General features: G+C 42.6%; 2 protein-coding genes across 3 annotated transcripts in view; one reads left to right on the top strand and one right to left on the bottom strand.

The window, feature by feature from the left end:
• The window catches only part of LOC124133830 (orexin receptor type 2-like), a 156,599-nt gene extending 142,577 nt beyond the window's left edge, over positions 1–14,022 (bottom strand). For both annotated transcript variants that reach the window (XM_046498370.2, XM_046498369.2), the window contains exon 1: positions 13,895–14,022. The gene's annotated coding sequence lies outside the window, so the exon portion shown is untranslated. The remainder of the gene's footprint in view (positions 1–13,894) is intronic.
• LOC124133829 overlaps positions 1–27,749 on the top strand; it is a 74,825-nt gene that overhangs the window by 39,532 nt on the left and 7,544 nt on the right. The window contains exon 12 of the mRNA XM_046498367.2: positions 13,911–14,015. Coding sequence (XP_046354323.1) covers positions 13,911–14,015 — 105 coding nt within the window. The remainder of the gene's footprint in view (positions 1–13,910; positions 14,016–27,749) is intronic.

Raw genomic sequence — 27,749 nt, 5'->3', positions numbered from 1 at the left:
GAGCTAGCACTATAAATTGGCATCAGTCCGGACTAGTACAAGCAGCCAAACAAACACACACACGTACATGCACGTCGCTATATAAGTGCAATAATCTTGGACGCGACGTTAAACCCCATTTCACCTCACCTCACCAAGTAAAATTACGTCAACCACAGACTCGAACCCGGTACTGACGCATTAGTCTACGGTTCTCTTACGCAGAAAGCCAGCGCGACATAACACTGCACTTAATGCCCCGAAGCCCTAAACGAATTCAACCTGTTTTATGTCTAAGTATCCAAATTTACCAACATGATGAGGTCACAAACTCTTGAGAAACACCACGTGACGGCCCTCCCCTAGACTTTCGACATAACTGGGTCGGCCTGCTCAAAGTTTCTAGCGTCCCCAGCGCCGTTAACGCAGTGGGGGCGGAACTGCTCAGCTCGTCTCACCCAGTGAACTAACGGATCCATTGATTACTCCTGCCCCAGTTGTCTCCCACAATCATAGTATCAATGTATTGAAAGCATGTTCGTCATATAACGCTGTCAGTCTTCATTACCGTCCACCCACGTGGATTCAGGTGGGCCTGGGTCGGGGTCATATTGATAATATACCTAATGACCCCGTGTTGCTCTATTGATGTTTTCGTGTGTGCTTGTTTTGATAAGGTGAGGTTAAATGGGGTTTAACGTCGCGTCCAAGATTATTGCACTTATATAGCGACGTGCATGTACGTGTGTGTGTTTGTGTGGCTGCTTGTACTAGTCCGGACCGATGCCGATTTATAGTGCTAGCTAACTGAGATACCATGCTACAGTTTAACATGAATACCCCACTCAGACACAGTATACTGACTCCGAGCCGACTAGTCCTTGCTTTAGCCCCTTATGCCGAGCGCCAGACAGGGTAACAACAAGTACCATCTTTTAACGTCTTTTGGTATGACGTGGCCGGGGATCGGACCCCGGACCTTCCGCTCTCCGGGCGGACGCTCTACCACTAGACCACGGAGGCGGTCTTGTTTTGATAAGAAGTTGTACACTGTAAGTGTATAGTTTGATAAATAGTTCAATAGGTCAACCAGGCGCGGGTAGATAAGGTGATATGGAATACGGTGATACATAAACTTCATTATCGCTGTTTGATAGGCGGAGTACAGGTAGGATGCAAATGAGAGCTCGTCCAAGTGACGAATAGTCCTCCCGGACCAACTATCACCACTCAAGGTGGTTATATATGGTCCGGCCGGACTCACTGATATCGATCTTATTTTAAAAACCTACTATACAGGTTACCATACGCACATGACATAAGGGTTATCACACGGTGCTTGACATGCGGGTTATCACACGCTCATGACATGCGGGTTATCACACGCACATGACATGCGGGTTATCAGACGCACATGACATGCGGGTTATCAGACGTACATGACATGCGGGTTATCAGACGCACATGACATGCGGGTTATCACACGGTGCTTGACATGCGGGTTATCACACGTACATGACATGCGAGTTATCAGACGTACATGACATGCGGGTTATCAGACGTACATGACATGCGGGTTATCACACGGTGCTTGACATGCGGATTATCACACGTACATGACATGCGGGTTATCAGACGTACATGACATGCGGGTTATCAGACGTACATGACATGCGGGTTATCATACGGTGCATGGTATACGGGGTTATCATACGGTGCTTGACATGTGGGTTATCATACGGTGCTTGAAATGCGGGTAATACGTACATGAAATGCGGTTATACGGTGCGTGATGGACGGCTTATCATACGTACATCACATAAGGGGTTTTCACACAGTGTTTGTTATACGGATTATCATACGGTGCATGGCATACGGGTTATCATACGTACAAGACATTCGGGTTATCATACGTACATGATATTCGGGTTATCATACGTACAAAACATTCGGGTTATCACACGTACATGACATTCGGATTATCATACGGTGCATGAAAGACGGGTTATCATACGGTGCATGGCATACGGGTTATCATACGTACAAGACAGTCGGGTTATCATACGTACATGACATTCGGGTTATCATACGTACAAAACATTCGGGTTATCACACGTACATGACATTCGGGTTATCATATGTACATGAAATTCGGGTAATCACACGTACATGACATTCGGGTTATCATACGGTGCATGGCATACGGGTTATCATACGTACATGACATTCGGGTTATCACACAGTGTTTGTTATACGGATTATCATACATACATGACATTCGGGTTATCATACGTACATGGCATACGGGTTATCATACGTACATGACATTCGGGTTATTACACGTAGAAGACATTCGGGTTATCATATGTACATGACATTCGGGTTATCACACGTACATGACAGACGGGTTATCATACGGTGCATGGCATACGGGTTATCATACGTACATGATATCAGGGGTTATCACACGGTGCTTGTCATACGGGTTATCATACGTCCACGATTAAGTGCACGATGAAAAAAAATACCAATCATTATTTCCTTGGAATGTGATACTATCACAGCTAAAACTTTAAAAATTAAGGATTATAGATGGCTATTACCTATGTTATGTTGACATTTTCTTCACAATATCTACCAGGGCCTCATTACGCCAATAACAGGAATTGTGTTGACATCGTCCATTGTACTGCATGACTTCTCTTGTTGCTATGGGAACCATCTTTATAGTGCATCGGACATGTGGTTGAAGTAAAGTCTGTTCTTTTCCTCCATCTTTACTAGACCTTGATGTATTTGTGGGGTATAATCGGCGCTCTGATCGATCATCGCGTCAATAAAACACACATAAACCATAATTGAGTGTTTCGTAAGCAGGTATGTTAAAAATAATTTTGGTGTGCTGAATTATACATTTGTTTGATAACTGATTCAGATCAGTTGTGAGCGAGAGGTAAAAGAGACATTTCCATGTTCAGTACTGAAGAATTCTTTAGATGTATACTTGAAGATACCAAACACAGGGAAATGGACACCTTTGAAGTGGATATAATTCTTCCAAGTGGCCCACTTCACCCTTTGTTCTGGAATGATTCTTAGATCAAAATTATTGATTATCCAGAGTTGCTAAAAGTACAAGAACTCCGCCTGATCACGCTTGAGAATTCTCAGCCATTTTTGCAATCGGTTGAAACAAAAAGTGGAACATTAAAACAAAACGAAAAGAGATTCTATCCAACAATCAATTCTGGCATGGTACCAGTATCAGTGATCGATATTTTATATCAATGTATCGATTGACGTTAAATATGTCACTATCTAAAAGCTTTTGTGCTACTGTTAAATGAATCATATAGCGTAATATATAAACTGTGTCTGTTCGATGAGAATAAATATTACGAATATGAACCAATGCATTATTGTAGAGTTGCACCCACTTAACGCCAATCAAATTGTCAATAAATTACATTTGCTCTGTGTCAATATTATCATCATCATATTCCCTCAGATCGCTGCACAGTTTGAAAGATGACATTAAGCTCAAGACAGTTTATCGTCAACCATTCTGCGGTCTACACCGGAAACGCAAGCGGAGCATGACGTCATTTTCATCCGCGCACTCAAAAAGATGTCAATATTAATTATATCTCTGAAAATACAACATGAAAGCGCCCAGTAGGCCGATATAGCTGCCAGCACGTCGAATGACGTTAAATTAATAATGCGACGTTTTCTCTCATTTGTCCTATCGCTTGTCAAATATTTGCTTATGTTTATTCAACCTTTCCAGTAATTGTTTTGTGCAATCAGTTATACGGAGGATATGAGGAAATAACAATGAGAAAGCTCTGACTAAATTATACCATCAATCCTAAACAATCAGCACGTTCATATTTCTCATTGCTAATGTGTCAACTCTTGTATTTAATGGTAATGGACGCTTACGACTTGCCCTTACAAAGCACACACAACTATATCAACTCCGTTCCAGTTGTTTAGTTAATGGCACCATTTCGATTTGTCGTTGATATATCTAACAAACGCACGCTGACCCAGTGCAGTCCTTAATAATAATAATAATAATAATAATAATAATAATAATAATACAGTAAACTACGGTTATAACGAACACGCTTATAACGAACTGACGGATATAACGAACTTACTTTTTTGGTCCCGAATATTTGCTGTAGTTATTCTGTATATATGCTTATAACGAACTACGGTTATAACGAACTAAAATTAGTAGTCCCCTTGAGTTCGTTATAACCGTACTTTACTGTAATTAGTAATTAATAATATATAACTTTTTTATTTATTTTAAGTTTTTAATTGAATGTGGTTGATGTGAAACGGGGTTTAACTTTGTGTTCAAGATTATTGTACTTATGTACGTACAGCAGTAGATACACTTATATTCAAAATATACTTTCCCCCGATCGCGTCATGTTTGACACGTTAGGACACGTTTAAGCTCCACAAACGTCGTATTGTCGCGCCTCATGCGGGATAGCTGGGGTGTTTATTTTGAACTATAGTGTACCTGTCATGGATCTGTAACTACCGTACAATGAATTGTGTTCGTTTTAATATATATATATATATATATATATATATATATATATATATATATATATGCTATTTTGCCACGGATAGAGGCGGCTGTCATACATAAGATCGCTCGAACGAACTCGAAGTCTCCGCAAACTACAGTACATTCCAATAGTTCGGTACAAGCGGAGTACCCACATCAGACCATCGCCCTAGTAGTAATGGTCTCCCAGACCCTAGAGAATCAATTAAAAGTGAATCCAACTCATGCCTAGATTGCCCCAGCTCTCAGAAATTAAGCATTGTTGTCAATTAAGCATTTAGATTTTCCTTTTTAGTTTGTGGATTGATATTATAAAATAGGCGAGGTGAGGTGAAATGGGGTTCAACGTCGCGTCCAAGATTATTGCACTTCTATAGCGACGTGCATGCACGTGTGTGTGTGTGGCTGCATGTACTAGTCCGGACTGATGCCGATTCATATTGCTAGCTCACTGAGATACCATGCCGCAGTTTAACATGAATACCCCACTCAGACACAGTATACTGACCCCGAGCCGACCAGTCCTTGTTTTAGCCCCTTAATGCCGAGGGTAACAACAGGGTAACAACAAGTACCATCTTTTAACGTCTTTTGGTATGACGCGGTCGGGGATCGAACCCCGGACCTTCCGCTCTCCGGGCGGAAGCTCTACCATTAGACCACGGAGGCGGTCTATTATTAAGTACGTATACTTAGTCTATGACGAAAGGAACTCTGTGGGTACCAGACATTGCGTGTCTTTTCGTGTATGACCATAAAATAACAACAGATTGGACTTCAGACAGAAACGGTAAAAAAGTAGGTCTATTACGTCTTCAGGCACTGCCACGAACATGGTGTAATGAAGAATTTTCAATAACTTCCGTAATCTCAGCGTCTTGGAAACGTCAAGAATTAGCCAAATCTGTCAGCAATCTCCAGTAATGCGCACAATAATATGTGCCATGGGTTTTAATGTACACATTATCTTCCTCGTGTTCCGGGCCCATCTTCCAATCGTTATAACTTGTACTCGAGCATGAATATTAAGTCAAGGGTTACATGTGTGTTGCTCACGACAACGTGGGCGACAACATCCTCTGAGGAACGCCGGCTTCGCAACATCGGCTACACGATTTACCAATTACCTTCATCGGAAACTTCATTGTCGAGAACTGTCGGAACCTAATTTTCGCCTAATGCGGAGATGTGTTTTGAATATGCTCGGTCGGGGCTGGTTAACCGTTGATCGATTTTCATACAGAGAATATCTATCTGGAAACACATTTCTTGTTCTTCAATAAGCGTAGCATCGAAATATGATGAAGTTAAACAGACTCAAATGGGGCTGGTTCTTTAACTTGTTAGGCCCCAAAGTAGAATTACTTGTACTGAAGTTGTGGTAAATGTCAACCGCTTGTTAAGTATCCAGCAGAATGTACACATTATAGCTTTTTGAGAGCACGAAGGTGTTAATAAAAGACTGCCATATAAAAGATAATTGAGGAACAAGGTTAATATTTACCGTTATTTATTGGTGGTGCACAGGGGAGATAACTGCAGCTCATAACTGGGCAAAGGATTTCCTGTAGGTTTAGATCGATGAATGAATATCGTTATGGCAAACATTTAAACTGATTAATGAGACAATAGTCTAGGTATATGTCATGGCAGCCTGTTAATAACCCGAGGCTTTGCGAGTAAAACCTGTTATAGTATGTGTTAGAGAGTGAGTGAGTGAGTTTTGGGTTTAACGTCGCTTTAAACAGTATTCCAGTTAATCACGGCGTGCCAGCTTCTTGTGGGAGGAAGGCACGAGGTGATGCAGGTCTTAGACGTTTACCACTTTGGTGAAACCCACGAGCAAACCTAGTATCATAATCGGGGCGAACTGGGATTCGAACTCACAATCATGGGATAATAGGTTTTGGGCGTACCCAAGGGGAACAACTCTGCAAAGAGATTCCCCACATAGGTTCACTTCGTGAAGCCCATTTCTGGTGTCCCTCGCCGTTATACTGCTGGGATATCGCTAATAGCGGCGTAAAACCATACTCACTCACATTTCTATCAGTTATCATTCCAGTTATATCACGGCGTGTCAGCTTAATGTGGGAGGAAAGCCCGAAGTGATGCAGGTCTCAGACGTTTACCACTTCGGTGAAACCCACGAGCACGGGTATGGTGCTGACAAACCTAGAAACATAATTGGGGCGAACCGGGATTCGAACCCACAATCACAGGTATCTGGCGTGCCCAAGGGACGCAACTCTGCACAGCGAATCGCGGCGCCTTAGACGACTGGGCCACCCGTGCCGCCCCCCCCCCCCCCCTCCCCCCCAACGCACACACACACACACATTTGTATCATGCCTCACGGTACATAACGGAAAGCCTATCTAACAAGAATAAAAAGCGTGTTATCTCAATCATGCCTGACTTTCTAACATGTAGTTGACGTGAAACATGCCATCCTGGACACTGATGCTCATATCCTGCCGATGACAACTCCTTTGAAGACCATTTCCCCAAAAGGTCATGTCAGTTTCTTTAGCCTTGTCATAACAAACGGTCGTGTATGCTGTAACCAACACGCCCTTCGCAATTCTTTCATCCTGTATTGCATAATCAACACACCGTTGTTCGTAATTGACATTAACATGAAATAGGGCAGTTGTTCGTTGCATTTGGAGTAGGAGGGCAACCGAGTCATTGATTACCATATATAAAGTGCTTTGTTCCATGTCTGTTGGTTGTTTGTTTGTTGTTTAACGCCGCACTCAGCAATATTCCAGCTATATGACGGCGGTCTGTAAAATAATCGAGTCTGGACCAGACAATCAAGTTATTAATATCATGAGCATCGATTCACGCAATTGGGATCGATGACATGCATCAACCAACTCAGCGAACCTGACCACCCGATCCCGTTAGTCGCCTTTTACGACAAGCATAGTCACCTTTTACGGCAAGCTTGGGTTGCTGAAGACCTATTCTACCCCGCATCTTCACGGGTCGTAAACAATCTGAATGAGGAGAAACAGTGACTGAATACATGAGGGTATGTGTGTGGTTTGTTGTTAACGAAATATTCCAGCTATGTGACGGCTGTCTATTCTACCCCGGATCCCAATTGCATGGATCGATGCTCAACTATGTGACGGCTGACCTATTCTACCCTGGATCCCAATTGCGTGGATCGATGCTTATGATGTCAATCATTGGAATATTGCTGACTGCGGCGTTAAACAAATAACAAAACAAATAACCAAACAACATTATGAAAACAGAACGAGCTCTCTGCATCATTTTCAACACTGGATTTTTGATAAGGTTAACATCCTGGACAGCGTCCGTCCGCTACATCAACATCACGTGATGCTGCACGGGCTTATTGGACGCGATGGTGAGATAACATGTGTTATATGATGTAACATGTTTTGTCTGTTGCCGCTCAAACAAAACGAGAACATTCTGGAGATATCGATCAGACCACCTGTTGTTGTATTTGTTATTGAAACATGTTTTATGAGGTAACAGTTATTGCTCAGAAATAATCCTTCTTCTCACATGCATCCATCCATTACCCTCCATCACACAACAATCCCCGTGAAGATCCGGGGTAGAATAGGTCTTCAGCAACCCATGCTTGCCGTTAAAAACGTCAATGCTTGCTGTAAGTGGGGACTAATGGATTGGGTGGTCAGCTCGCTGACTTGGTTGATGCATGTCATCGTATCTCAATTGCGTGGATCGATGCTCATTATGTCAATCACTGGATTGTCTGGCCCATACTCGATTATATACAGACCGCCGTCTTATAGATGGAATACTGCTGAGTGCGGCTTTAAACAACAAACAAACAAACATCACACAACATCGATTCATTGTCTATCGTCCACTCTAGCCATACATCCACACTCCTTCACATAACCGGGCGCTCGGGTAGCCTAGTGGTTAAAGCGTTCGCTCATAGTGCCGAAGACCCGGGTTCGATTTCCCACATGGGTACAATGTGCAAAGCCCATTTCTGGTGTCCCCCGCCGCGATATTGCTGGAATATTGCTAAAAGCGGCGTCAAACTATACTCACTCACTCACCATCTATCCATTCATCCATTACCCATCCTTCCACTACCCATCCATCCACTCACTCTCCATCATCCCATTACCCATCCATATAAAAAAAAACGTGAAACTCCGGGTGAAAATAGGTCTTCAGCAACCCATGCTAGTCGTAAGAGGCGACTGACGGGATCGGGTGGTAAGGTTCGGTGACCTGGTGTGAGGGTTTTACCACCGAAGATAATCGAAGGCGCTGCCCAGAAGGTTTAAGTACCGTACAATGATTGCCTTCCCCCCTCTTCACTGAGTAAAATGCTTTGATTCAGTCATTTTGACAGCTTCAGACAACAAACCGAGTTACTTCCCTTTACCGAATGCATTCGGATAAACATCGCTTCATTTCAGCTCAACGATACGTATACAGATAAGCACATTATCTAAGGTGTGTTCCGATTGATTTCTCAGCAGGCTACATGAAATATATATGACCACTCCTTAACCAATCAGAAGCTAGTATTTTAATGTAATGTGAGATACCATGTATTGTGTCAGAACGTCGTTTTAAACCTGCATAATGAACCTTGAAGATGGTTTATAACGTCGCGTTCAGGATGAATGAACGTAAATAGCGACCCGTGCGTGCATGTCCAAACTGATGGCGGTTTTGTTGTGCCATACCATTCTGAGTGAGTGAGTGTGGTTTTACGCCGCTTTTAGCAATATTCCAGCAATATCACGGCGGGGGACACCAGAAATGGGCTTCACACAGTGTACCCATGTCGGGATTCGAACCCGGGTCTTGGGCGTGACGAGCGAACGCGTTAACCACTAGGCTACCCGATCACCCGCCATACCGACCAGTCTTATATCCCCTTAGTTCCGAGCGCCAAGCAGGATAACAAGAAGTACCATTTTTCACGTCTTTTTGTATAACGCGGCCAGGAGATCGAATCACCACCAGCCTTCCGCTCTAAGGGCAGACGCTGTACCCACTAGACCACGTAGGCGGTCGCTAATCAAGTTACACTCGTTTACAAGAAAGAACCATAACCTTATGTTTCTGTTTCTGTTTGATGACGACATTATTTAATCACGATGGCATAATCTTAGGTTATGATTTTTTGTTTGTTGATCGAAACTACCCCAGACAAACCAGTGATTGATATAATGAGCAACGATCCAGGCCGCTATATATATTCCAGCTCTAAGACGGCGGTCTGACTTAGGCGGTCCATGTACAGTAAACTACGTTTATGACGAACACGCTTATAACGAACTGAGGAATAAAACGAATTGGGTTTTATTTATGTCCCGGCCATTTGCTGTATATGTGCTGAAAATATGCTTATAACGAATTTCGGTTATAACGAACTAAAATTAGCAGCCCTTTTGAATTCGTTATACCCGTAGTACACTGTATATGCCACAGACATAATGAATGTGATCTATACAACAACATGACTTTTGTTTATTTGTGATGTCAAAGCACGATGTTTGTCCGTCTGCGCTTCTTCACACCACCAGATGGCGGTGTAGCGATTGTTGCGATCAGCCGGCCACAGCTGGTGGCTCGGTGTTGCCGTGTCAACAGGTCACTCTACGCTGGGAAGACAGTTAAACATTAACCAGGCTAGAAAACAGATCACGTGATATTCTAGGTATTTGGTTACCCATACCCCAGCCAATGAACAAACGCTTCTCATAAGCCTTCGGAGTTTGAAAAATAATCTTAAATCTTTCGACTGGTTTTAAATTACTATTCCTGAAATATGTTATTAATTGCATTTAGTTTGATATTATTCGTCTAAGCAATAAAACTTTGAATATCTTTATTGCATGTGTTTAAATCACCTTGCAATAATTTATAGATTTGGATGGACAAGAAGGGTAGGCTAGTTGTTTAAGGCGCCGCGATCTGCTGCGCCGAGTTACGTCCCTTAGACGTGCCAGAACCCTATGACCATGGGTTCGAATGCCAGATTCGCCATTGTCATGTTCCTAGGTTTGTCAGTACCATACCCATGCTTGAGGATTTCACCAAAATGGTAAACGTCAACGACTAGCATCCTGCAGCTGACGCGCTGTGATATAACTGGAATACCTTACAAAGCGGAGTTAAATCAAACTCACCCACTACAAGATGTGCTGTTTTCGAGGTACAGGGAACCGGACTTAGTCGGAATCTCCTCCGGGACGAATATCTATCAGTATGGGTACATTATGCAAAATCCCATGATTCGATTATCCGGAGATGTGTTAATCCGTACATTTACACCGTGAAGGGTACTGCCTGGATCAACGGGTTTCACTGATAATCAGATCATACATGTTTATGGGCACTGAAAGGCTAGTGTAATATGTTCGGATTATTTTTATTTTCATTTTTTGTATAAGTATAATCGCATGGGTGAGTAAGGTTTTGAAATGCTCCAAGCTGCACTGAAGCCATATGACGTCAAGAAATCAGAGTGCGTGAGTGAGTTGGGTTTAACGCCGCTTTTAACAGTATTCCAGTCATATCACGGCGTGTCAGCTTAATGTGGGAGGAAAGCTCGAAGTGATGCAGGTCTCAGACGTTTACCACTTCGGTGAAAACCCACGAGCACGGGTATGGTGCTGACAAACCTAGAAACATAATTGGGGCGAACCGGGATTCGAACCACAATCATAGGTTTCTGGCGTGCCCAAGGGACGCAACTCTGCGCTGCGAATCGCGGCGCCTTAGACGACTGGGCCACCCGTGCCGCCTCAAGAAATCAGAAGTAGACTTGTAGCCTGTGAGATTTAAACCCGACTTTAATGCGCGACAAGCGAACTGAGTAACATTTCGTCTACCAAGCAGAAGGTCGTTTAAACAGTGTTTGTTAGCTGTAGACTGGTGGGATTAGGGACTTTGGTCTGTTGTTGTTGTTGTTGTTGTTGTTGTTGTTGTTGTTGTTGGTCTGTTGTTGTTTGGAAAACTTGCTTATCAAAATATATCTGAACATAACCCCGGTGATTGATTGTCTGTCTGTCTGTTTGTCGTTTAACGACGCACTCAGCAATATATTTCAGCTATATGACGGCATTCTGTAAATAATCGAGTCTGAACCAAACAATCCATGGATTGACGTCCACGCGATCCACACAATTGGAATACGATGACATGCATCAACCAAGTCAGCGAGCCTGACCACCCGATCCCGTTAGTCGCCTGTTAGTACAAGCATAGTCACCTCTTACGGCAAACATGGGTTGATGAAGGCCTATTCTACCCCGGAATCTTCATCGATCGGGGATGGATAGGACACTACTACATAAATATTAGTAATCAAAATACCACTTCTAGACTTGATTGCCCCAAGCCCGTCACATATCATTTTTAGTTTCACTTAAGCTATTTATTAATGCAAACATGCCATTAAGCCTGGACTTTTAGACATGTAGATATTTGAAACTCAAAACCGTTTCTTAGCTACGATGAGTTAGACAACCTCAACAGCCTTCCTTTCATAGGTAATAAGTATCTTCTTACAAAAGCGTATAATTTTTGTAATTCGACTTTGACGGCGTTTTTATAATCATGTTCATCATAATAAATAGCCAAAGCTTCATAAACAGTCTCAATAAACGTTTAATGAAAAGGGAACGTAAATTGGATGTCTCAATTCAAAGACAAAATTTGGGACTTAACTCTTGCCAGCAATATGATAGTGATAATCATAATCATAATGATAGTGATAATCATGTCATAATCATGAACAATCTATGTTTTACAAGGTAAAACAAGTGGCTCGGAATCTGCTTAAGAAAGCATCAAACAGTTTGATCATTATTCTATTGCCATTTAGTTTCCTTATAAATAACAAGGTGATGACGGCTAATAATACTTTCATCGGTTAATGGAGCGTACGTCATAAGATGCGCATCGTGACTTAATGACCCGCATGCTTCTCTAATTAGAGTGATTAAAAGCATCGGTGATAACACACGCTGATGAAGAGGAGCGTGGCTGTTTATGTTTATGTTAACAAACTACCGTCGTAATTAAGGCCCACAGATTAAACACGACCCCATGGCGCATCCAGGGCTGTGGTGTACGACAGGGAGCGGCGCTCCTGTTTCGCATCAACCACAAGTTACCATTTTCGGTTCCAGTTTCGCTTTTTACGGCAATCGTGCTTGTTCTTTCAGGAACGATGATTGTGTTCACGGCATAACGTATGCCTCTCCCGCTTCGAGTCCACGTCTTTGATATTTTTGTAGTCTTTTACAACCGTTGGAATTGACTTAAATTGTTTCCGCCGTCGGAACAGATTTAATTTTCTATCTTTAGTGGTGATTACAACAGCGAGGGGGGTGATGCGGAACACATGAGTGGGGTCGTGTCTTCCTCCAAGTGGTTACATAAATGTTGAGTGGCGCTTTAGAAAGTAATGCACCGAACGCTTATGTCAATTTTTTCAAAGGGGAGTGTTTGTTTTTAATCACTAATTCTGCCGACCATCCGTGGATTCTGTATTCTTGGGATAAAGTGATTATTATAATATTCCAAGATTCCACGCGTATCCGGTTAAAGTTTGTAAAATAAAATCAAAAGTTAACATTGAGGGTTTAAAACGGTATATTCTACCAGTAGATGGAAACTGACGGATTCTTGTTTTTTATTTATCTTGAAATGACCACTTTAGTGTTGTTATTCGATAAAGTTTTAGTGATGAATTTTCAACAAACCACACGGGGTTAAGCTTTTGTGTGCTCAGTTATATAATCACGTTTGTCAATACAGTAAACTATGTTTATAACGAACACGCTTATAACGAACTGACGGATATAACGAACCTACTTTTTTGTCCCGACTATTTGCTGACGTTATGCTGTATATATGCTTATAACGAACTACGGTTATAACGAACTAAAATTAGTGGTCCCTTTGAGTTCGTTATAACCGTAGTTTAGTGTACAATATGTTTCAAGTATCGGGGAAGTGAAGCTGTACAAAGCTCCCATGTTGAATAACTCTTTAAAATAAATTATTTTTTTTGAAACTTTGAGTAATACTTCCTAACAATCAATGAAAAAACTGGCAGTATTAAACTTCTTAAAAACTTATATACATACACCCAGACCGGTCGGCTAACGGTTTGGTAGTTCGGTACAGCACTTCATTCAAACATCCCAGTGTCTCTCGTCACATTTTCAAATCGCGTGAGACCTACCTCATTCTAAACTACCATCAGGTACATTACAAAACTAATCCATTACATGCTTAGATACATCGATGAAGTTCCTAACTTACCTTCACTTTGTTACAGGTGGTGGACCAGCTCCAAATCAGTACAGCGTCGAGAAATTCCAGAAACCGGGCGCCGAGCGAGCACCTGCGTTCACTATGGGCCGGAGATTTGAGTCCCCCGACAGTAAGAGATTATCCTCTCAGTAACTATATGCTCTGGCAGCACACCTGAAGCTCCGCGTCCTACACATCCAGAGTCATCGATCTCTCTAAATTCACTGGCTGGTTTATCCATCGACAAAATCAACACGCTGTTAATTCTCGGTAAAGGATGGCAGATGGTAGAACCAATTAGGCTTGCGTTGCTTTTCAGCCGCTCTGTCCCGTGGCTCTGGCCAATCAAAGCTGTCCATGCAAATTGACCGGAATTGGGACGAAGCGGGTAATTTCGTAATAGTGGTCATTATCAGAATAGTGAGTGGTTTGCTTTCGGAGAATATGGACACTGATAACGGGGATGGGGAAGAGAGGAGGGTGCTTCCTTGGTGCATCTTCGGGTTATCAGGGCTCAAAAGTGATATTGTCAGAAGCGACACGAAGTAGCTGACAACGCGACAAACGGGTGATGATTTGGGGTATTATTTTCTTGGGGCATTTGTGGGAGGCTTAATGGAATCGATGTGAGCCTGACAACGATGCTTGGAGAAGGAGATCGGAGATGACAAGGAGCACAGGTTCCCCCTCTGGGAGGCTGGTGTTACTGATAGGCGTTTGTGTGGATAGATTTCCTATCATCGCATTGGCGTCTTGAAGTGTGGGGATAAAAGTAAGGGTGACGGTTAGTTTCGAGTGTTTGGATGAGCAGGTCTTGCTGGTCTGCGTGGGGAGGAAAAATCATCATCGGCTAGTCTGAAACACCGTGATTGACTGTTCTGAAACATCGTGATTGACTAGTCTGAAACATCGTGATTGACTGTTCTGAAACATCGTGATTGACTAGTCTGAAACACCGTAATTGACTAGTCTGAAACATCGTGATTGACTAGTCTGAAACACCGTAATTGACTAGTCTGAAACATCGTGATTGACTAGTCTGAAACATCGTGATTGACTGTTCTGAAACATCGTGACTGACTATTCTGAAACATCGTGATTGATTAGTCTGAAACACCGTAATTGACTAGTCTGAAACATCGTGATTGACTATTCTGACACACCGTAATTGACTAGTCTGAAACATCGTGATTGACTATTCTGAAACATCGTGACTGGCTAGTCTGAAACACCGTAATTATCTGAAACATCGTGATTGACTAGTCTGACACACCGTAATTGACTAGTCTAAAACATCGTGATTGACTAGTCTGACACACCGTAATTGACAAGTCTGAAATACCGTGATAGACTAGTCTGAAACATCGTGATAGACTAGTCTGAAAAAGCGTGATTAATTGTTCTGAAACATCGTGATTAACTAGTCTTAAACATCGTGATAGACTAGTATGAAACATTGTGACTGACAATTCTGAAACACCGTGATTGACTGTTCTGAAACATCGTGATTGACTAGTCTGAAACATCGTGATAGACAAGTCTGACACACCGTGACTGACTATTCTAAAACACCGTGATAGACTAGTCTGAAACATCGTGATTGACTAGTCTGAAACATCGTGATAGACAAGTCTGACACACCGTGATTGACTGTCCTGAAACACCGTGATAGACTAGTCTGAAACATCGTGATTGACTAGTCTGAAACATGATTGGCGTCTGAAACATGATTGGCGATTCTGAAACATCGTGATAGACAAGTCTGACACACCGTGATTGACTGTCCTGAAACACCGTGATAGACTAGTCTGAAACATCGTGATTGACTAGTCTGAAACATGATTGGCGTCTGAAACATGATTGGCGATTCTGAACCATCATTGCCTATTCTGAAAATTATGTCTACACCAGGGCCGCCTGTCAGCAAAAAGCCAGCTATATCACCAGTGTCCTCAAGTATTCGCATATTGCCCAGACAAAGCATAAGCATTGATCGGGTCACCTCCAGATCCCAAATTTCAAATAGCATTTACGACAAACATGAGGTACTTAAGACCAACGTATTGACCATGTCCATAGGATTTCTGAACTAGAAACAAACAGTGGTTAATAGCATGAGTAAAGGCCCCCAACCTTGTCGCACAGTGTACCCACTGATCTGGTTGAGCAGCACTTCCAAGCGTCCCTTGGGCACGCCAGAAACATATTCTTGTGGGTTCGAATCCCGGTTCGCTTCGATTATGTTTCTGGGTTTGTCAGCACCATACCCGTGCTCTTGGGTTTCACCGAAGTGGTAAACGTCTGAGAACTGCATCATTTCGGGCTTTCCTCCCACATTAAGCTGACACGCCGTGATATGACTGGAATACTGTTAAAAGCGGCGTTAAACCCAACTCACTCACTCACTCCAAGCGTGATGCAATACGTCCCTGTTGCCATGGGATGCCAACGAGTCCTTTACTTATACTGTTAAACGCCCATCACATGAATGATTTCTAACTCCCGAGCTTGGACTTTGCTGAACTTATGACCCCGTGTCCAGCTGTAGCACTGATCGATGCCTTGATTCCAATCTCTGGTTTACATGTCGATGTCGTATTTCAATGTGTTTGTTTGTTTGTTGTTTAATGGCGTACTCGGCAATGTTCCAGCTATACGACGCCGGCCTGTACATAATCGATTCTGAACCAGACAATCCAGTGATTGACATCATCAACCAAGCCAACGAGCCTTACCCCCCGATCCCGTTAGTCGCCTCTTACGGCAAGAATAGTCGCCTTTTATGGCACGCAAGGGTTGCTGAAGACCTATTCTACCCCGGATCTTCGCGGGTATTCTCTGGTTTACATGCCCATGTCGTATTTCAATCACTGGTTCACATGCCGATTTTGTATTTCAATCTCTGGTTCACATGCCGATTTTGTATTTCAATCTCTGGTTCACATGCCGATTTTGTATTTTAATCTCTGGTTTTCATGCCGATGTCGTATTTCAATCACTTGTTCACATGCCCATGTTGTATTTCAATCTCTTGTTCACGTGTCGATATATTTCAGTCTTTGGTTCACATGTCGATGAGGTATTTTAATCTCTGGTTCACATGTCGATGTGGTATTTTAATTACTGGTTCACATGTCGATGTCGTATTTTAATTACTGGTTCACATGTCGATGTCGTATTTTAATTACTGGTTCACATGTCGATGTCGTATTTTAATCTCTGGTTCACATGTCCATGTCGTATTTTAATCTCTGGATCACATGTCGATGTCGTATTTTAATTACTGGTTCACATGTCGATGTCGTATTTTAATCTCTGGTTCACATGTTCATGTCGTATTTTAATCTCTGGTTCACATGTCGATGTCGTATTTTAATTACTGGTTCACATGTCGATGTCGTATTTTAATTACTGGTTCACATGTCGATGTCGTATTTTAATCTCTGGTTCACATGTCGATGTCGTATTTTAATCTCTGGTTCACATGTCGATGTCGTATTTTAATTACTGGTTCACATGTCGATGTCGTATTTTAATCTCTGGTTCACATGTCGATGTCGTATTTTAATCTCTGGTTCACATGTCGATGTCGTATTTTAATTACTGGTTCACATGTCGATGTCGTATTTTAATCTCTGGTTCACATGTCGATGTCGTATTTTAATCTCTGGTTCACATGTCGATGTCGTATTTTAATCTCTGGTTCACATGTCGATGTCGTATTTTAATTACTGGTTCACATGTCGATGTCGTATTTTAATTACTGGTTCACATTTTAATTACTGGTTCACATGTCGATGTCGTATTTTAATTACTGGTTCACATGTCGATGTCGTATTTTAATTACTGGTTCACATGTCGATGTCGTATTTTAATCTCTGGTTCACATGTCGATGTCGTATTTTAATCTCTGGTTCACATGTCGATGTCGTATTTTAATCTCTGGTTCACATATCGATGTCGTATTTTAATTACTGATTTGCATATTAAAGTTTGCATTTTAACCGCTGGTTCGCAGGCTCCATGTCGACTGAGTTAAATTAACTCACAAATCGCTGAATCGATGGGGTGAGATCATCAAAGGGTGCAAGTCAACTGATGCTGTGAGAAATTTAACAAATAGTACAGTAATATAAATGAGACACACGCAGTGATTCCTATTTACATGAAATGCTTATAACAATAACACAACACACACACCAGCCCCACCACCACCCCGACCCCCACCACCCTTAAGGGTGTACGTTAGTGAACGTTTTCACAGGTAACTCGACCCTTAAAGATCCGGGGTAGAACAGGTCTTCAGCAACCCATGCTTGCCGTAAAAGGCGACTAACGGGATCGGTTGGTCAGACTCGCTGACTTTGTTGATGCATGTCATCGTATTCCAGTTGCGTGGATCGATGCTCATAATGTCAATCACTGGTTTGTCTGGTCCAGACTCGATTATTTACAGACCGCCGTCATATAGCTGTAATATTGCTCTGAGTGTGGCGTTAAACAACAAACAAAACAAACAAAAACATGTCACTCATTAACCGACACGCTATCTGTCAATGGACTCAACACCCGCCGAAACCGGACAGAGAGGGAAAACACCCCATCCCCGTCCGCTGTCAATTGGCAGCAGACGTGACGGGTTAGCGGGGATCCCACCGAGTAAAAGTCAGCTACAAAAAACTATGTCGAGGCCAACCTATGAGGATGTTTTTGACAATCTTGGAATATGATAATACTTTTAGATTGTATAGGCAAAATCTCAAAATTGCATGTTTTCCCTAGAGGTAGTGAGTGAATATGGTTTACGTCGGTTTGAGTAATATTCCACCAATATCACGCGATGGACATCAGAAATGGACTTCACACATTGTACCAATATGGGGAATCGAACCCCGATCTCCGGCGTGACGAGCGTATGCTTTAACCACTAGGCTACCCCACCGCCCCTGTATGCCATAGACTAAACACGGGGAGGTGGATGTATTGGAGCGAATGTAGGTGGTTAAACCCCGCTTTAATCAGCATTCAGTGATATCATGTGGCTACAGCTTTAGGAGTGACAAGACGCTGTGCAGTCAGGAACCCGATTCCAGTGTAGGTCCAGACGTTGTGAGGTGAGATGAAATAGGTTTTAAATTAGCATTCAAGATTATTTCAGTCATATAAGCACGTCCATGCACGTGTGTGTTTGGCTGCCTGTACTAGTCCGGGCTAATGCTGGGTTTAGAATGCTATGTTAGGGGCTGGCCATTTGATATTCTGGGGTGGGCTTGGGATTTTATCGAAAACAAAGTTGTCCGAGAAAAATCGTAAAATCATTATTATGCTTCAGACTGCTGAGCAATAAAAAAATTGTCTCCAGCAAAAATTACATTGTACCAAGGTGTTTTTCTTGAGTGAGTGAGTATGGTTTTACGCCGCTTTTAGCAATATTCCATCCAGCAATATCACGCCGGGGCACACCAGAAATGGGCTTCACACATTGTACCCATGTCGGGAATCGAACCCGGGTCTTCGGCGTGACGAGCGAACGCTTTAACCACTAGGCTACCCCACCGCCTCTGCTTTTCTTATGTAGGCTCATAGTTTTATTTTTTAAAATCTAGTTTTGCATCTGAAGCTGCCAAAATATCTTCTCCATACAAAATCTCGACATAAACGGTGTTAAAGTATTCGTCACATTGAATCCGACGTTGAATTCGTGTCCTCACAATACGACATTGCAATGTAATTGACCAGCTTCACTTCCGGTCAAGGGAGACAATCATGCTTGCGTACCCCTGTACTTCTCTGGTATTTCACAAAAGGCCACAGGGCATGTATATCCCAATACTACCCAACCAACGACGACAGAACAAAAGGGAAGAGACTTGTTATTCATAGGTTGTCTGAGTATCACTTCTCACGTTTCAGTTAACACTGAAAGCCATTAATATGAAAAAGTTGGGTCTGGAGAATGGCTGATTATATTCCACGTGCGTACATTCGATGCAACTAGCTAGGCGACGGCATGTCGGCATTCTATCCCGTCAGCGTCAACGCTATTGATTTGACAATAGTATCCGTCTATTTTCCCTAACCCGCAAATATATGGGCAGGTGACGTGTACACTTGGTATCATGGGCGATATCATTCATTTGCACTCTATATGATGTGCTTAAGACATGGATATTTATTTTTGCAAAAAAAAGGAGCCGAAACAATCTTATTATCAGCAGAAACTCTGAATATAAACGTCAGAAATTTATAGTTTCTTCACTTTGCCACATCTAATCTACTTTCTGTTAACACGTGACTTTGCCATTTGCAAATATAGGATATCGATGTTTTTTGTTGTCCGAACAGAGAAATGTTTAAGACTTGAAAAGTGTTTCCATTGATTCAATGCCCCAAGGCCTCCAAAGTTATATAATATAAATCCACAAACATTGAAGATGAACCAATGTGCCTCAGCAAGTCACGTGACATCCGACCTCGCCTGTATTCAAGTTTCAATGGCATCGCATTAATTATGTGAATTAAATAAATTAAATAATTGTGAATTATACCGTTAACTATTTTTTCTCCGTGTATAAATAGCCGTTCCATCTACCACAACCATGTTGTATGACATGGGGTACTGAGGTACCATGAGGTACTGATGTCACTCGTCACCACTCGCCCCTTTCCGTAACCTGCAAGAAGACTCGTCCCCCTATCGATGAATGTCATGTGCGAAAATACGACAAACCAATCAAAATGCGCGTATGATTTCAGGTTCTTCGTCAAAGAATCTCCCAGAAATAAATTTTTATTTTACAAATGTCTTGCATCTAACAATATACCCAAGACACAGTTAAATGTGTTCAATCATACTGTGTAATTCCGTATGTCCCGATGTGCTTTAAATTGCATCTGAAATATATTTAATATATGGGGAAATATATGTGAATCATTAGCAACGAGTAGACAATTGTTTTAGGTATGACCGTTTGCGCTCCGAGCCGACCAGTTCTTGATTTAGCCCCTTAATGCCGAGCGCCAGACAGGGTAACAACAAGTACCATCGCTTAACGTCTTTTGGTATGACGTGACCGGGGATCGAATCCCAAACCTTTCGCTCACTGGGCGGAGGCTCTACCAGTAGGTAGACCACGGCGGTCCAGATTCCTATAAAAAAAAGATGCAGATTGAAATGTTTACAAGGGTGTTGAACGCTTCTTTCAAAAGAAATTACTTTTACCAACAATTCACTTCACTCACACAAGAAGTCATATCTGAATCTACACGTGTGGGGTTTCAGGAATGACGTCATCAAACCATTCAGTCATTTCACATGTTAATCAATGACCTTGATGATGACCTTGACATGTGACAACACTATAACATATGGCAGATGTTAATTGAGATCATTTTGCTTCATCTCCCTGAAGAAACAATGCTTGTTTCTTTTTGACGTTTGTTAGGGTACAAATGTCACGTTACACAATGTGACCTCTGGTGACCTTAACCTTTTACGGAGGTCACTCAGAGTTAAGGAGAACGTCAGTGTCGTTAAAACCCATTTTATATACTTGTACACTAAAGGTATCATGTAAACATATTTGTACACCCAGGTCACAATGAGTGACCTTGACCTTTAATGTTCTGCAATCATGTCAAAATGACCATGAACTCCGCTAGGAGGGTGATAGAACTGAACAAAATATACCCGCTGTCATGGCAACAGACATGTCTGTCCGATCTCTGTCATCTGTGCAATTAAAGCTCCTTACAGCGAAACGAGGTCGCGTAATGCATATAACCATAGACTTCAGATTTACGTGATGCACAGAGCCTAAACATTAACAAATGGTCGTCTGACAGGTTGGCGACATACAAACGCTTCGCATCTCCATTTGTTTTCAAATTGTCATCAATGATAAACATGGCGGTAAGAAGGATTCGTTGTAGGTTTATCCCTCGAGCAAACTGGGCCACACAGAGGGTACATCAAACCGTACTGTCTAGATAAATCTACCACTCATATGATCTCTAGATCTAACATTTGTTGAAAGTTCGCAGTTGAGAAAAGCTATTGCGGCGGCGATCAAACTCGTGCAAACACATTAAGCATGCCCCGTCACTGATGGCTCTTAATGTATACACACTTTAAGTATCCTTTGGTATATTTAGCCAGGATTAAATTTTGGGCAACAAAATATACCGTGAGATACTTGCAAGCCCAATGACTATAAAGGAAAAGAATGCGATCAACGGAACCCCTGGAAACATCAAGCCGTTCTGTCCATCTTCCCGAGGCAAGGGAGATATTGACTATAAACGTCCAGTTTCCACCCTTGCCGAACTAGGTTGGAATTTCGTGGCTCGATCGTAACGCCACAAGTGGATATTACGAGTGATGTCCCTCTCATTGACCAATCAGATTCCACCTTATGTCACTTGCATTTGCTTCAAACAAAATGGCGGCGCGACCAGTCTTGTTTGCTTGTTTGTTGTTGTTTTACGCCGCACTCAGCAATATTCCAGCTATATGACGGCGGTCTGGACCAGACAATCCAGTAATTGACATCATGAGCATCGATCCATCCAACTGGGATACGATGGCATGCATCGACCAAGTCAACGAGCCTGACCACCCGATCCCGTTAGTCGCCTCTTGTGACAAGCATAGTCGCCTTTTACGGCAAGTATGGGATTTTGAAGACCTATTCTACCCCGGATCTTCACGGATAGCGCGCCCAGTCAAGACGATCTGATCAATATATTGTAATAACTTCGCGAAGTGCATCAAATCATGCGAGTACCTTGATTAAAAACATGAACAGAGTTTGAAAATATATGTTGACGACCAGTTGACGGTACACGTTTTGCAAATCCTTCAACTGGCCGAAATCTGAACGACAGTCGCCATGCTGTTGACGAACCGGATGTCGATTTCGTTTCGCGATTTTGATAATAGTCCGTTTGCTGCAAAATCGTTCCGATTAAATGCACATATATATAAATACCAAAGCAACAATTTGTCTTAATAGCAATCGGACTATTGACTACGCATAGACTCGTTAGTAAAGCCAAACGCCGAAATTCCAGCCTAGTTCGGAAAGGATGGAAGCTTGACATTTATAGTCAGTAAACTCCCTTGACTCGGGAAGATGGAAGACATTGGTGCATCTTGATATGAGTCAGTTTCACGTCGGTCCTGTCACGCGTCGCAATTGGCCAAAGGTTGAATGTGTGTTCTGACATGAGTCGCACGTGTTCTGACACGAGTTGCACGTGTGTTCTGACACGGGTTTCACGTAAATCTCATGTCACTGGCTGTGTATACATTGGTTGGTTGGTTGGTTTGTTGTTTAACGCCGCACTCAGCAATATTCCAGCTATATGACGGCGGTCTGTAAATAATCGAGTCTGGACCAGACGATCCAGTGATTGATATCATGAGCATCGATCCACGCAATTGGGATCGATGACATGTATCAACCAAGTCAACGAGCCTGACCACCCGATCCCGTTAGTCGTCTCTTGTGACAAGCATAGTCGCCTTTTACGACAAGCATGGGTTGCTGAAGATACAATATGTGATCACTGGGTAATGGCTGGAAGATCACGTGATTTTTGGTATGCGAAATGATAGCTCAGCTTGACAAGACTGGTGGCATGTGTCATAATGACTCGGAAATTTATAATTGTTCATATTGAAAAAAAACACAATTATCTGAATCAAACAGCCAAACAACTCACCGTCTTCGTTGTATCGCCGATCACGTTGGGAAGACCCTGCTGGCAAGTCGCCTGTGTTGGCTGCAGGGCCGGGGCAGCATCGTTCACTGTGTCACACCACAAACAGGCTTGACAGGCTCGCATCAATGTGCGTTTTACTCAAATTTGCCATGAATGTTGCTAGTAGTAATAGCAATAATATTTGTTGGGAATCGTTAATTATCATTAATAAGGGGATATTTTTAAGTTGATCTTTTTTAAATAGCCTGGTTTCGAAAATGCTGTGAAAAATAGTTTGTTCGGCAATGAAATTCCTGAATTCCATGTAAACCCGTTTCCACATCTATCATACCCAGACCTACCCGCCTGTCAGCCCTACAGTCGGTCCAAGTTTTATAACCTGATTCGGGCAGTTTTATCATAGGCAATTTTGTCCACCGTGGGACGGCGCGACTGTAGTGCACGTGCTGCACGAAATTCACGAGGTTGAAACGTGACACAACATACCAGCAGATGCCGTGTGGCAGTGGGAGCTTTGCACTTGACACTCACGTAGTCTGTAAAACAACATACCAGAGAAAGGGAGAACAAATACTCCATTTGCCCGGCACCAGTCAATCAAGTTCTTGAATTGCTTGTAACGAATCCACATCTCTCAGGTCCCAGTTACGCACCTCATAATGACTGAAAATTCCAGGTATCTTGATCAGCACTTCTCCGAAATAAAATGTTAATTTCACACAATACACTCAGCAGCTATGAACTCTGTCTTCGAATGTATTAAGTTTCCATCCTTTAATTATTAATTCCCTGGATCTATTCGTCACAACAGTGTCGTTACGGAAGTGACGTCATAATCTCCATCTTTTATAGCACCCTGCTCAGATCTTTTTTTTCTAATTACGAGCTTGAAATCAACAAACATGGTCATTATTCTTCTGAACGGGAGTACGACATATATCTACAGACTAACAAGCCCATTTTTCTTAAGACCCGTGAAGATTCCGGAGTGGAATAGATCTTCAGCAACCCATGCTTGCCGTAAAAGGCGACTAACGGGATCGGGTGGTCAGGCTCACTGACTTGGTTGATACATGTCATCGTATCCCAATTGCGTAGATCGATGCTCATGATGTCAATCACTGGATTATCTGGTCCAGCCTCGATTATTTTACACACCGCCGCCATATAGCTGGAATATTGCTGAGTGCGGCGTAAAACAACAAACAAACAAATAAACAAACAAACATAATATCAAAATGTTGACATCTTTAGTGTCTACCGTGTTGATGTTTAATCTAGTGAGGAGAAGGTTATATTATATAGAGAGGTGAGATACAGTGCTGTGTTCGCGTCGCTATATTCTAAATCAAGACTTCATGAGCGTCTTCGTTTTTCTCCCCGGCATATAACAGCGTAAACATCCATGTTTATCCTTTACCGTAATGTGTAAAATTGACCCCGGACCTCCGCTTGGACCACAAGGTTGCCATACCGCCCTCTCACTAAGTGACGATGGCCAAGTCACAGCTGTGTTGATATGGTGTACCCCTTCTTAAAGACGTGCTCAGTTGTTCAAGGTTGGGTCACCCATTGCAAGCCTCTTACCCACAGGCACACGTCCTTCTTTAAAACAAGTCAGAATATCGGGCCCTGTACCTCAGGCTTGTAGAACCCTGGAGGCACTGGTGGCCCAGTCGTCTAAGGCGCCGCGATTCGCTGCGCAGAGTTGCGTCCCTTGGGCACGCCAGAAACCTATGTTTGTTGGTTCGAATCCCGGTTCGCCCAGATTGTTTCTAGGTTTGTCAGCACCATACCCGTGCTCGTGGGTTTCACCGAAGTGGTAAACGTCTGAGACCTGCATGACTTCGGGCTTTCTTCCCACATTAAGCTAACACGCCGTGATATAACTGGAATACTGTTAAAAGCGGCGTTAATCCCAACTCACTCACTCACTCACTCACTTTTAGAGCCTCAATTGGGAATCGGACTATTCTACACTACTCTACACTACTAGTGATATGTTTTTTATAGAATGTAACCTGACTGCTATAACAAATCCCAGCACCAATTTTTTTAAATTGTTAATAAACAAATTAACAACAAATTAATTCGTCCCAGTGATATACAGCCGCGCCATATCACACCTTGCGCGTGTAACCAAAGAGACACGTGTCAATTCGACCCGGCTTCTGACATAATGCAAACAATATCACATCATATCAATATGATATACATTTCATGTCTAAATAATAGTGCGGTGTCATATCCATATGGCCGAACCGATTGTTTACAGTACGGCTTAAACAAAACCCAAACCATCCTAAATCACGCCGTGATAAATCAAGATGGCGGCCACATACGAGCGTGTTTCGCACGTCGTGTAAATATCATGATCAATTATTCCACCTGGAGATGACTGGTGAGTTTGTGACGTCACAGACGCCGTCACGGCAGGCCGACACCATACATCATAATCTACGCGTTTATTGCTATAACTCATGAATTATATCGATGTTATATCAGACACAAATCGTCTCGTTTGTTTAGCGCCACGTGGTTATCCGTCCGATTGTGTTGAGAGCGAGAATACAAAATGTGTGGATATTTATTCGGAGTGTAACATATTAGGGTGGGAGGGGTGGGGGGAAGGGCTTGCTTGGGAGAGAGAGTGCGAGGAGGTCATTTACTGGAGAGGGGTAGATAAAGTTTGTTTGATTGAGAGAGGGAGAAATTATTTGCTTTTTAGAGAGGGAGGGAGGGAGGGAGGAATGAGTGGATGTGTCTCCTGGTGCGAACGAGTTGAAGGGGGTCATTTACAAAGTGAAGGGAAAAGTATTACCGTATTCGACATAATAAGCGTCCAGGGCGCTCTCAAAGTTAGAAATAGGGGGCTCTTATTACAATATTATTTTGGTGAAAAAAAACAGAGTTGAAAGATCGTGAATTTCGTGGTTTATGCTGACAGTCTGAAATGTTTATATACGACAGATATATCTTTTCCAGAATTTAATTTCCCATAATTAAGAATGCATATAACATACGTATTATACACGAATAAATAAGTCCTGTGTACATTGATCAATCGGAAGGGGTGCCAATTGGGATTGTTCACTAGCCAATATATTAGAAAATATCGCCGTGGGCGCTTATTAGGTCGAATACGGTAATATTGATTGCTTGACAGAGGATGAGGTAGATTATTTTCTTGAGACAGAAAGTTTAAGTGATTTGACATGACATTTCAATGTTACCATACACCGACATCTTGCAATGCAGGTATTAGTGCGAACGGGACCGCCTCCGTGGTCTAGTGGTAGAGCGTCCGTCCGGAGAGCGGAAGGTCCGGGGTTCGATCCCCAGCCGCCTCATACCAAGAGACGTTAAAAGATGGTACTGTGCTCGGCATTAAGGGGGTAAAACAAGGACTGGTCGGCTTTGAGTCAGTATACTGTGTCTGAGTGGGGTATCCATGTTAAACTGCGGCGTGGTATCTCAGTGGGCTAGCACTATAAATCGGCATCAGTCCGGACTAGTACAAGCAGCCACACACACACACACACACACACACGCACACACACACACACACACACACACACACACACGTGCATGCACGTCGCTATATAAGTGCAATAATCTTGGACGCGGCGTTAAACCCAATTTCACCTCACCTCACCTTTAACATATTGGTGCTGGAAAACCAAGATTATCATAATCAAGGCGATTCTGTGGCAGAATTCTAAGGATGCAACTCTGCACAGTGAATCGTAACCACTGAGGTGATTAGGTTTAGTTTGTACTAGAAAACTGGAAAATTTTAGCCGTAGACACTAATTTGTCCACACTTAGTTTCGGACTAGTTTAACGTGGTATTATGGGGACACACACACACACACACACAGGTGCATGCACGTCGCTATATAAGTGCAATAATCCTGGACGCGGCGTTAAACCCCATTTCACCTCACCTACTGCGAACTGATAACCACGGTTGGCAGATACCAGAACTTACTTTGGTTAGTTTTTCACTCTTACCCCTGGCTGTTTGTGATTATTTGCTGGAGACAGAATGCTGAGTTTTTCCGCCTCGAATTGTACTCAGTCCCATTTCCACACTCACATCGTGCTTACAGCATTCGTGAACCTGCCAGAACACGAT

Source organism: Haliotis rufescens, unplaced genomic scaffold (assembly GCF_023055435.1).
Source record: "Haliotis rufescens isolate VD_foot unplaced genomic scaffold, xgHalRufe1.0.p SCAF_16, whole genome shotgun sequence".
Classification (NCBI taxonomy): domain Eukaryota; kingdom Metazoa; phylum Mollusca; class Gastropoda; order Lepetellida; family Haliotidae; genus Haliotis; species Haliotis rufescens.
This window is presented reverse-complemented; position numbering and strand designations above follow the sequence as displayed.